Raw genomic sequence first — 11,338 nt, 5'->3', positions numbered from 1 at the left:
CCCCTACCCCAAGGTGCCATGCTTTTAGCTTTGGTGTTGGATGTTAACTTCCAGGCATGAGAGCCTGGCCTTGGTCTGTCTGAGCGGTTTGGCCGCTCGTGGGTGCCAGAGCTCTGATGCAGCTTAAAGTTTGAATTTTTTCCAAAAGTAGATCTCGTCAAACTGGAGTCCTGCTGCTTTTGTCTGGTATGTTGCTTCTACATTGACTTCCATGGTCGTAAGCGTAAAACTTGAGTTACTATGTCACTTTGGAAGAAAACCTTGGACTTGAATGCATGTAGCTTGTGCTAAAAATGCAGCACAACGTATGCTTAAACAAAAGCAGAAAATACGGAATCTGATAGTTGTAGTGTCAGTGTTTTGCTGGTGGCAGTTGTATCTGAGTGCGTAGTTCCTATGGCAATTGCAGTCATAGCTTCACAATTCATTTGTAAATCTCTACCAACAAAGAACATCTTGACTTTGACAATAGTAATGTATCTTACTTTGGCAAGGTCTATTTTTTTGCTTAAATGTAATATCCTATTACTGTTCCACTAACTCACATGATTCCTACTATTATTGTCCTTGCATCTTCCATTCTGGGATTTCAGATGGGTACCGAATACTCTTTGCTTCCTCTAATAGCCCTCTCTATTGTTTTCCGGAGAGATCTGTCAATTTTATTGAGCTACCATCATAGACTCTCAGTCTGCCGACTCCTGCAGCTGGAGACAACTGTGTTCCGAATCGAGAATACACGCAGATGTTCGGTCATCATACAGATATACCTGTATCTGTCCATAGATTGATATAAAATTACTTATTCCCTTGCCTTGATGAGGGGGGGCTTTTCGCAATATTTCTTGTAAGATTTTGAATTATTATTTGGAAGCTTTTTCGGTGTTTAACTTATAGGTAGGTGTTCTTATGTGTTGAAGATACAAATGCTCTTGTAAATGAAGTTGGTATAAATATGTACTTCAAGGGTCCTGGAGGGGGAGACAAGTTCTTGGCCTTCTTAGGAAGTTGAAACTCTTAGTTAAGCACTTCTTCCAACAAAAAAAATCCAAAAAAACCTGCCGTTTGTCCTAAGAGCTCATAGATCTGTTGCAGTTCATAAACTCAGAGGCCATGAACTAATATTGTTCACTCTTCGTGGTGTTGTACATTTTACAGAAGGCGTTTTATCTCCCAGCGCTGCTCTCTAGACTTTTTAGAAGACATAGTGGAATATGCCAGTGTACGAAGGTACTTTTTTCAAAAGCAGCATTAATCTCAACTCGTTGCATGCAGTCCTCTCCTCCCTCCACCCTCTTCCACGCCAATATCTGAGGTCCTGCATGCTAGTGCTGCCATCTGATCATACAACTGGCATGATTCTTTTTCAGAGCACTTAACAGGTGGTGTTGTTTTTTTATAATTGCAGAACCAGGCATATATCTGGGTCTCCAAGACACAAAAGCTTGAAGAAGATGCACTTCATCAAGAACATGAGGCAATATGACACCAAGAACAGCAGGTAACTTCTGGAGATCAAGGTGCCTTCTGTTCCCAGGTGAAATAGGATGTGCTCAGCAGTAGACTCTAGTTCAATGCAATTGGCCATTTAATGTCAGTGCGAATAAGGTGATGTCCTTGGGGTCTTGTTAATTTTATACACACTTCTATTAAAGGCAGTAGGTGCTCATATCTGCTACATCTGCAGCAATATTCTGATGGTTCTGCCATCCTGCTTTGAGGTGGTTAAATCATTCTCTTCCAACAATCCTTCTTATCACACAGAGAGATTGGAGCTGAGGAGGATGTAAGGAGAATGGCTTGGTTTAGCCAAATTCTTGGCTCATAGTTGCCAGGCAGAAGACAAAGGGGGTGCCATATTTGTTATTAGTAGAGGTGTGAGACTTCATCTAAATGTAAAATATTATCTACATTTTTTCATACGGTTTATGTAAAAATTACATAAATATAGATATATATTTAAAGACAAGTATCTGCTTTGAGGAGCTCCCAAGGTGATGGCAGGTACTGAATGCTGGGGTTTGATACAGAACTCAGCTCTAAGGACCTACAGGGTCAGAATGAAACGTCTGCTTTTGTGCTGCTTTCTGAAAATATAAAATCCATAGCAGTATCTGTGTAACTTACAGAGCAATTTAAGGAGTTCTGTGTTCATGTTCCATAAAAAACTGCTTTGTAACTTCTGAACCTTAATTCTTACCCTGACCTCTTCCCATCCGCTTACAGGATAGTGTTAATCTGTGCTAAACGAACACTGTGTGTGGCTTTTTCTATCCTACCTTATGGGGAGAGTTTACGGATCAGGTGAGTCATCTTTAACTGCTTTGTGAAATGTCTGGTCTATTGTTTGCAAAAGATCTTTTTAAATGAGTGTGGTTGGTGTAGGTCTCCTGTTTTGAAGCAGGTGAACTTACTTAACTTACTGTTTATGTGTAAGGACAAGACCTTGCTATCAGAGCAGTAAAATCAGACATTGCCACAGTGTCAGTGTTCATTCAAACTCCAAGAGAAAAATAGTGGAAAAGGTAGACTTTTCTTCATGTGTTTATTCACATTTTAAAGCACTCCAGTCCTGTGAAATCCCTGAAAACAACTTTGAAGAGATGATGTGATTTGTTGCTGTGTAGGATTTCCTATGCTCCTAAAGTGGTCAGAAATCAACTGTCTTTAGTGCAACAAACAATTGTGTCAGCAAAAAAGCATACAGAGCATCAGAGAAGGATGCTGCCACCTTCACTGGAAACCTTCAAGGTTTTATAGTGAAGTTACATCTAAACAAGTTTAAGATGCTCTTCTGTTTTTCAGCTCTAAGGCCTGAATGTCACTATTTTCAGTCTAAGAACAGGAACAGTTTAGACTGATTGAAACTGCTTTTAGTGTTTGTACTACATTTTTGTATAGAGCTGTCAATATGATCACTTATGAGAAGCCAAACCTGCTAACTGGATTTCCCTGCAGCTTTGCTCAGTCCCTTGTGAAGTCTAAGTTGATTCTGTGAAGGTCTGTGATCTACAAGTATACCATAGAAAACACTAATTTTATTCTAATCCGCTTTTGGCAAAACAATTGTGTTGTCACTTGTGTCCTGTACATAACTTATGGACAAAGGAAACGGATGTTTAGTGGTGGGAATTGTATTGTATGCAAATACGCTTGCCATAAAAATAGTTGATGGGAAAATATTCTCCCACTTCATAGAAAAGCAAGGTCACTGGAGCTATTTTAGAGCAGTTCTGAGCACTGTGTCGTTCTGCTTGTGTGTAAGCTGGCAATGCAGTTCTTTAAGTGAAAGCTGCTTTTTCGCATTGGAATATAGGTGACAAAGCTGCATGCTGCCATTGCTGAAGCAGAGTTCTGCTAGCAGCCTTAATTCTTAATTTGAGCTTATGTGCGCAGTGGTTGGCAAATTGCAATTGAAAGGCAAGTTTCTAATCCTGGAAAACTAGTAATATAAATCATGTTTACTGTTAAGTGTTTGAGCGTTAGTGTGTTAACGAATGGTATGGTCTTATGCAGAAAGCCCATATTAAAAAAGTTTACATTTGCCAGGTATATTGTTACAGATTTGAGTTAAAATTATATGAAATCTGATTCTTCAGTTAATGAACATCTCTACGTTTTGAAAGGAGTACTTAAAAATTAATGCTTTCTTGGAGATGGGATTGAGGGATTGCACTGCTCTCATAGAACTCTGACCTGGTGGTGGTGGCTGTAGCTAGTGGATGGACCTTGTGTTTACCATAGAGGAAGCTGGACTTACGCTGCATTTTCCAGTAGCGCATTTTCTTATCTGCATTTAGTGATCTAAAAATGGAAGGACAGAAGCAACGACATCCTTCTGGGGGAGTTTCAGTCTCCACTGAGATGGTGCTTGGACTGGAAGGAGTAGAGCTGGGTGCTGATGGCAAGGTAAGGAATTTTTTCTTTTTTTTTTGTCTGTTGATCCGTAATGCCAATGACCAAACCACTGACTGGAGCCTGGGACAGTGGGTGGGTAAGCTGGCTGCTTTCACCCTGGGACCATTTTGTGCTGGGGCAAATCACTTTATGGATGGCAAAGCACTGTGTAAATTAAGTGAGAGCAGTGGAAGTTTGTTTTGATCCTTGAAGTTTAAAATGTTTGGCTTGTGATAAAGCTTCTTCTGAGGAGGCTGTTGAAGCCCGTGATCGGTTCTGCCTCCATTTCTGGAGAATTGATTTGGCTCTGGTATCTCAGGCAACATGTGAATGATGCTTTGATAGAAATATGGGCAAAATTTATACCTCTCTAGTTAAATTTATATGCTGCCAGAATTTTACTGATGTGATTCTCCCCTTTTCTTTGCTACCCCACCAAATCTTCTACAACGCTTCCATACTGAAGTTGTAGAAGCAAGGCGTTCCTCATCCAACTTTTCCCTTTCCTTCTGTCCCATAATTTCAAGGTCCCCACTCCCAAATAAAACTCCAGGGGACTCTCTGAGCTGGAAAATCCTAGATGTCTGGAAATAAGCTTCTCCATAAATTTTCCCCTATAACTACTACAACTTTCTCTTCTTCAAGGTTGTGTCCTATGCAAAATTCTTGTATCCGACCAATGCCCTAGTTGTTCGCAAAGCTGACAGCCATAGTGCTGTTCCCTCATGTCGAGCTAGTGCTTCACGGAGTCTTCCTGGATCAAGATATAAACCTGTGACAGCAAAGACGATACCAGCAGGAACAGACATTGGTAAGGACAGCTGTCAGCTTTGTCACCCCTTGTGCACACAGCAGAAGAACATAAAAGGAATATATTTGTCTGAAACAATTGCAAATGGTAAAGTGCATTATTAGGAAGGATGTGCTGCAGCTGGAAGGAGACTGTTTTCGGCACAGCCTAGCAAAGAAGGCTTGTTAATGAAGTATAAACAATGAGCCTTAAGACTGAGGCTTGCACACATTCTTTATGTCCTCTGTATATCTGGGCTAGTTCTGCTTATGCAATTCAAGGAGTGCAAAGCCGCTTCCTTGGAAATGTGAAGTTTTATATTACTCAACAAGAAACATCTGGTGTACATGGGTACAGGTGGTCCTCCTTGCCTTCTAGCACAGTAACAATGCATAAGCCAAAGAGTTTGTGACAAGAATCCCTTCTCTTGTAAAAGAACAAACCTGACAGCTTGGCTGTCTGCTAGATAAGAGTATAGGCAGAAGAATTCAGTCTTGTGCAGTTGTTTTCTGTGCATATTTGTGGATGACAAACTGTTAGTTTGCACTAAGTCTAAAATGGTGCGTCAGGCACATGCTGGAGAAAGAGCTTGTGGGTTTTTAATAATTCTAATATCTGACTGGTGCATTCATGGAATGCAAACAGGTGACTGTAGCTGCAGTTTGCCTGTACTATGGGGTCTGCCAACAATTTTAATGTTTGCTGGTAGAAAACTTTTTTAAAGAGGAAACAGGGAATTTAAAGGTCTGTATCTTGTGACCCAGTGTTGTGCTTTCCTCATTCCACTCAGGCAGTGAAGCTGGGGAAGCCGCAGAGTATGATCCAAATCTTCTGGATGATCCTCAATGGCCCTGTGGAAAACATAAACGTGTTCTCATCTTTGCCTCTTACATGGTGAGTGACTGGCATACCTGAACAGAAAAGTGAGTGAGTGCCTGGAAGATCCTCCTATAAAGAGCTTCCTCTAGGAGGAGAAAGTTGTGGCTTTCTGCGAATTGATTAGGAAAAATACAAATAGTTGGGCTTGTACGCTCAGCTTGTTGAGGACCAACCTGACATGTATCTCCATGTTGTCATTTGCTTCTTGTAACCATTTGCTTACTAGTTTTTTAAGATTTTGCCTGTGGTTGAGATTCAACATGTCTATTGCTCAGGGCACTATAGAAGTGTTAAATTGTGAATAATAAAACCCGAGTTTGTCTTTGCATTAGTGTCTTTGGAAGACGAGTTTGGCTGTCAGTACTGTTCACAAGAGAAATGATAAATTTTGCTTCCTGTGTTTCAGACTACAGTCATAGAATATGTGAAACCCTCGGACCTTAAAAAGGATATGAATGAAACCTTTAGGGAGAAGTTTCCTCATATCAAGTTGACACTGAGCAAAATTAGGAGGTAAGAAACAAGCATTGAATAATGAGAACATCTTCTATGCTGTACAAGGCTGCTTTTATCTTCCACTTGTATGGAGCAAATACTAGATCTATTAATAGTATATATGATTGAACACTAATTTTTTGCCAGTTGAGCTGACTGTAGGATGACAGCCCTGTACAGGAATGTTTAGGATGCTGAGAAAGGATAACAGTTACTTGTCATAGTTCAGCCTAAAAGGGTTTTGTTTCACCAGCTGTGGTGTACTAACACTCATAGCCAATTAACAGTGAAGCAGCATTAGCCTTGAAACAAATACCTGTAACCTGATTGTTTGGCTGTAGTGCAGTCCCACTCTAACCGGATTGCCTTTCTGGACCCTCTGGCTATTTTTGCCTTTCGATTACCAGACTCACTGATGATCATGGACTCCAACAAGATTCTAGGATAAAGAGCGTTAGGTCTGGGGAGTCTCGGTAAAGAGCATCTCATGAAGACAGGACTATGCCACACAGAATTCCTCATCTTCCAGGAAATGCCCCTGGCTGCTCGTCGGTGAGATGCACTGTTGCACCTTCCGAGAGCTGTAATCTTGCTGGTATTACACGGTGGTTAATGCAATTGGGGCCTTCTGAAATAGCTGGCTTAAACACGATTCTGCTGAATCACCGGGGCTATGTGTAACTCTCAACTGAGTGGAAGGCTTGCTCAGTCAGAGTGTGTTCTGCCAGCATCCTGCATACTCCTCTTTGTAGCTGTTTTGAGTAGTGTGCTTGCACAGGTATCTTCTTGCAGGTGTAGCATGGATGGCAGCTGTGAGAGGTAGCATCCACCGTAAAGTCTGCCTGTATGCTGAAGTGAAGGGCCAGCCATTGTGGGAAGTGTGTAAACCAGTCTGCCTTCCCCCACAGACCTGATTCTTCCGCGAGGTGTGTAGTAGGCAGGTCCCTACGCAGCAACTGCTGTGATCCGCACGGCTTTGATGTGGTATTCTGTAGGTCAGGGTGGTTCAGTCTTATGATATGAATCACTAACCAGTTCGGGAGACCAGAGGGACCCATACAGCAATAGCCTGTGTGTCAGTGGGACAGCTAAGCCCCTGGTGTTTATGGGCAGATGTGGAACTGTTCTTCCATAGTAGATGTCGTCAGCCACGGTAAATCAGTTTGTGTATCAGCTCCAGCTTGCTGCCAGCTGGGCTTCTTCAGTCTAGGATAATACTTGCCGTGGTTTTCCAAATAGGAGTCTTGCCCGTATGCTCTTCTGAGTTCCCATGCTGCAGTGTTTCTAGAGCATTTCATAAAAGCTGCCGTGTTTGAGAGGGTGCCTTTTTTCCTATTCCCAGTTTAAAGAGAGAGATGCGGAACCTGAGTGAAGAGTGCAGTCTGGAGCCGGTTACTGTCTCCATGGCTTATGTTTACTTTGAGAAGCTTGTCCTCCAAGGCAAACTCAACAAACAGAACCGCAAACTGTGTGCTGGTGCTTGTGTTCTGCTTGCAGCCAAGATCAGCAGTGATCTCAGGAAACATGAAGTTAAACACCTTATAGATGTAAGTACTATGAGACTTGTTTCAGGTGTTGTCAAAACCTTCCCTCTAGCTCATAGAACAAGACACAGATTAAAGCCAAGACTTTCAGCAGTGCATGCTTGCATTGAAGACCAGCTCTTTCAGTCAGTTTTATGCCTCATTAGGGCTCTTCCTTGATGTTTTGGGTTTTTTTTTTTAATTCTTTAAAACTACCTGACTGGTGCAGTCTAATGTCCTACTGATCCTACAGTGAGGTTATTTTTGCACTTACTGTTTCTCAGGCAAACATATGTAACTGTTGTGTGGGTGTCACAGCTGAGCTGATAAGCTGGTTTACTTGTCTGATCCCTGGCAACACTTTTGATTCTGTAGGTACACTCTGGCCATGCTTCACTGACTCTTGTTTTATGCTGACTTAATGTAACAGTGCGTTGGTACCTTGTGGATTAACTGATTCTTTCTCCCCCTCTCCTTTTTTCTTTTTTTTTTTTCAATTACTGTCATAGAAACTAGAAGAGCGATTCAGATTCAACAGAAGAGATCTCATTGGTTTTGAATTCACCGTCCTTGTAGCTTTGGAACTGGCTCTCTATCTTCCTGAAAACCAAGTTTTACCTCATTACAGACGGCTCACACAACAGTCTTAACCAAAGCTACGTTCCAGCTGACATCCAGTGGTGCTGGGGATCGCATCACTGAGCGCTGCTGGTGAATTGCCACTGGTCTTTCTGTGCCGCTGTGTGCATCCTGCCATGGCTGCAGCTAGTTTTGAAGTCTGCAGTGCGTTATTAAACTGTTGAGGTGTGCATTACGGACACGTATGCCAAGCCTGGGGGATGGTACGAGAAGAGTTATTGAACTTTATTTTCTTTTGGACATTTAAAGCACAAATATTCACCAGTCAGCTGTCATGGCTGCTTATTATTCCTTATTTATCTTTTCGGTTTTACTAAAACTGTTCTTCTCTGTGAAGAATACTATGGTATTGTTTCTTTTTTTTTTTAGCCTTTATTGTATTCCTTGAAACTAAAGGAAGCATCACTTCCATTCCAGTGCACCATAAAGTTCAGATGTTTCTAAGAATCTTCTCGCATTTTTACATTAATGAAATGCATACTTTATTTTTTTAAAGATGTGCCTAAAACTGGCTGGTCTGGTACCAGTGCTTTTTAAGTTAGTTATGTTATTTAGTGGGGAATCCTGAATTTGTATAGCCATTTATTCTTTACCTGCATTGGCCTTGCATATAAGGAAAACAAATCCAGTATATCTGCACTAATGATACACAGGGCATCTATTCTCTACTATACTATAGATGTATAAGTAGCAAGATTGAAATTACTCCATTCCAATTTAGTTAACTATTAATACCTTAAAAATATACAGTTTATTTAAAAAGGAAAGATCGTTTGAAAAAATCTGTCATGAAATACCACGTGTTGAACAAGGTAGCTGCAGCAAAGCGATTGCCATCCTAATTCACTCTTCAGTGGAAGATGAGCGCTTGACTAAGAGCAATTTGCTGTCAAATGTATCACTTATGATTTTGTGTGCCGTAGTCTGAAATAAGCACCTTTTTAGTATGACTGTATTACATATGGTCTTGCGTGCTCTGAGCAAATACTTAAGTCAGTAGAGCTACTGCTGCCAAACCAAGCCAATGAAACAAAGCATGCTCAATATTTAAAAGCTACTTTTTTACTCCGTTCTTCCAAGCGTTGCGTCACTGTGATGGTCCTCATAAAACTGGCATTTGTTGCACATCTGAACAGCCGCTTAACGGCTGGTGGCCAGCAGCGCTCTGATGCTTACGCAGAGGTTAAGTAACTTCTCTGACCATTGGCTATTCCTTCATTTATTTTTAAAATGTCCGGGTTGGGAATGAACTCTGGTTATATGTGGAACCTTCCATGATACTGGCTCTTGGGTTTATTTTCTGAAGCAATATTATGATACAAGTAGCTGTGTCCACTTGCAAGGAACAAAACTGATGCTTGGCTATTATGACTGAGAAATTTGTAATTTAAGTTTGCCTCCTAAATGAAATACTAGACCTCGTCCTGAGGTAAGGGACCTGCTATCTGATGTGTAAAGTAATGTAAATTCCTGTTCCTTGTATTAAATGTTGGTTGTAGGCAACAACAAAGCTGAGTTTGCTATTCAGCTGTGTTTCATCTGAAGCTAATTTTGCTTCATTAGAATTGCAACAAACTTTACTGGAGCCCCTTCCTCTTTAAGTAGGGCTTGAAATGTGTTTTTCATATATAATAATTACAGTGACTATCAAATCTTTTGTAACTGTGTCCAACTGTATGTAGCTTCAAGTTATTTGTGTAAAATTTAATATGCTTGTGACTTCTCTCTAACACAGGACTTTCCAGTCTCCATGAGTGAGATGGTAGCTAATGTTAGACGATTAGCTTGCCAGTTACCTTCCAAAAGGTTTAAAAAATTGCCTACTAGTTAAACTTTCTACTGACTATAACTGTCCTTGCATGCAAGAAATAGTGATGTACTAAACATCTAGTGTATAACGAGCCTTCGAATTAGCAAACAGTGGTGAAGACAACTGAAGTGGTCCACCGCTTCCTAAAGTCATTAGGGGAAAGAGGTAGAACTGAGCAAAGAAATTTCTCAGGCGGTATCTCCAGAAATAGCAGAACGCTTCGGTTAGTATGAATGAAGTCAGAAAATGTCTTTCTCTGGGAACTTCTTAACAAATATCACTTTCACTTTCCTTTCTCACCACTAAGGAAAAAAAAACGCACTTTGGTTCGCAACACTTCGCGGTCTCTATTCAGTGGAAGTTCGTCTAGTTGCAGTGGGCATTTGGGCTGGAGTTACACTCCCAGAAGTTATGGTTTCACGTGATGAAGTGGCAAGCTTTTGTTTTCTCTTTTAGAAGAACAGATTAGGATAAGGAGCATTAAATTACAGAATGGTGTCTGAAGGTTGGCTTGGGCACATGCAGTGTTCTTGAGCTCAAAAGCTGTTTGGAGCACAGGCCAGAAACGACGCGGTGGAGCAAACGCTGCGCCCGTGTTTCTGGTAGAGCGTGGCTTCGGGGCCGATGCTGTCCAGAGGCGTAGTCTGCGGCTTGTACGCTGGTATGTGTGCAGAAACAGTCCTTCTGCGGTGATACGGTACTGCGTGTGTGTGTGTATGTGTTGATTTTTCTATTTCTAGAGTGTAGCTTGCAGTCCTGTGTGGGAATATTTATCTTTTCACCTAAAAGCTGCCACCATGTGGCAAAGGACTATTACTACGTTACCAATTAATAAACTGAAAGTGGGACCCAAAATAATACATGGACCTGCCGGCTTTACGTTTTCGCAGCCCGGCTCCTCTCGCTTTGCGGCGAAGCGCTGGTTTATGCGCGGGGGTGGTCTGGCGCTGGGAACCGTGTAAAGATGCTGCTGGGTTGATTCGGCGCGGAGAGCTCTTTTGATAAGAGGCTGTACATTTTTATGTAAACAGTACTGTTATGTTTTTGTCTTACTCCATTATTTAAAAGTCTGCGCTGTAGCCTGTTCCATTATTCCCCCCCCCCATGAACTTGTGAAAACAAGATGCTGTGAAATAAAAACTGTTTTGATACGTGTTTTGTAACCTCTCGTCTTGTTTCGCAATGGTCCTTCCCTTTCCCTCAGGGTCGCTCCCGGGGCGGTCAGGCCCCTCAGGCTCACGGCGCCATCACCCGCACTCAACGAAGGGCGGCCCGGGGTGGGGGGGGACCCCCCCGCCCCATGAT

General features: G+C 41.7%; 2 protein-coding genes across 2 annotated transcripts in view; both read left to right on the top strand.

The window, feature by feature from the left end:
- Positions 1-9,747, top strand: part of CABLES2 (Cdk5 and Abl enzyme substrate 2) — a 28,812-nt gene extending 19,065 nt beyond the window's left edge. Inside the window, exons 2-9 of the mRNA XM_009326881.1 lie at positions 1,409-1,501; positions 2,227-2,304; positions 3,801-3,909; positions 4,543-4,708; positions 5,478-5,581; positions 5,973-6,079; positions 7,404-7,608; positions 8,094-9,747. Coding sequence (XP_009325156.1) covers positions 1,409-1,501; positions 2,227-2,304; positions 3,801-3,909; positions 4,543-4,708; positions 5,478-5,581; positions 5,973-6,079; positions 7,404-7,608; positions 8,094-8,234 — 1,003 coding nt within the window. The 3' untranslated portion in view covers positions 8,235-9,747. The remainder of the gene's footprint in view (positions 1-1,408; positions 1,502-2,226; positions 2,305-3,800; positions 3,910-4,542; positions 4,709-5,477; positions 5,582-5,972; positions 6,080-7,403; positions 7,609-8,093) is intronic.
- A 1,083-nt stretch (positions 9,748-10,830) lies between these two features.
- Positions 10,831-11,338, top strand: part of RPS21 (ribosomal protein S21) — a 4,855-nt gene continuing 4,347 nt past the window's right edge. Inside the window, 1 exon segment of the mRNA XM_009326880.1 lies at positions 10,831-10,991. Within this exon segment, the coding sequence (XP_009325155.1) occupies positions 10,831-10,991 (161 nt within the window).

Source organism: Pygoscelis adeliae, unplaced genomic scaffold, assembly GCF_000699105.1.
Source record: "Pygoscelis adeliae isolate BGI_AS28 unplaced genomic scaffold, ASM69910v1 Scaffold286, whole genome shotgun sequence".
Classification (NCBI taxonomy): domain Eukaryota; kingdom Metazoa; phylum Chordata; class Aves; order Sphenisciformes; family Spheniscidae; genus Pygoscelis; species Pygoscelis adeliae.
The sequence above is the reverse complement of the archived record's forward strand: the minus strand, read 5'-3'. Positions and strand labels throughout refer to the sequence as shown.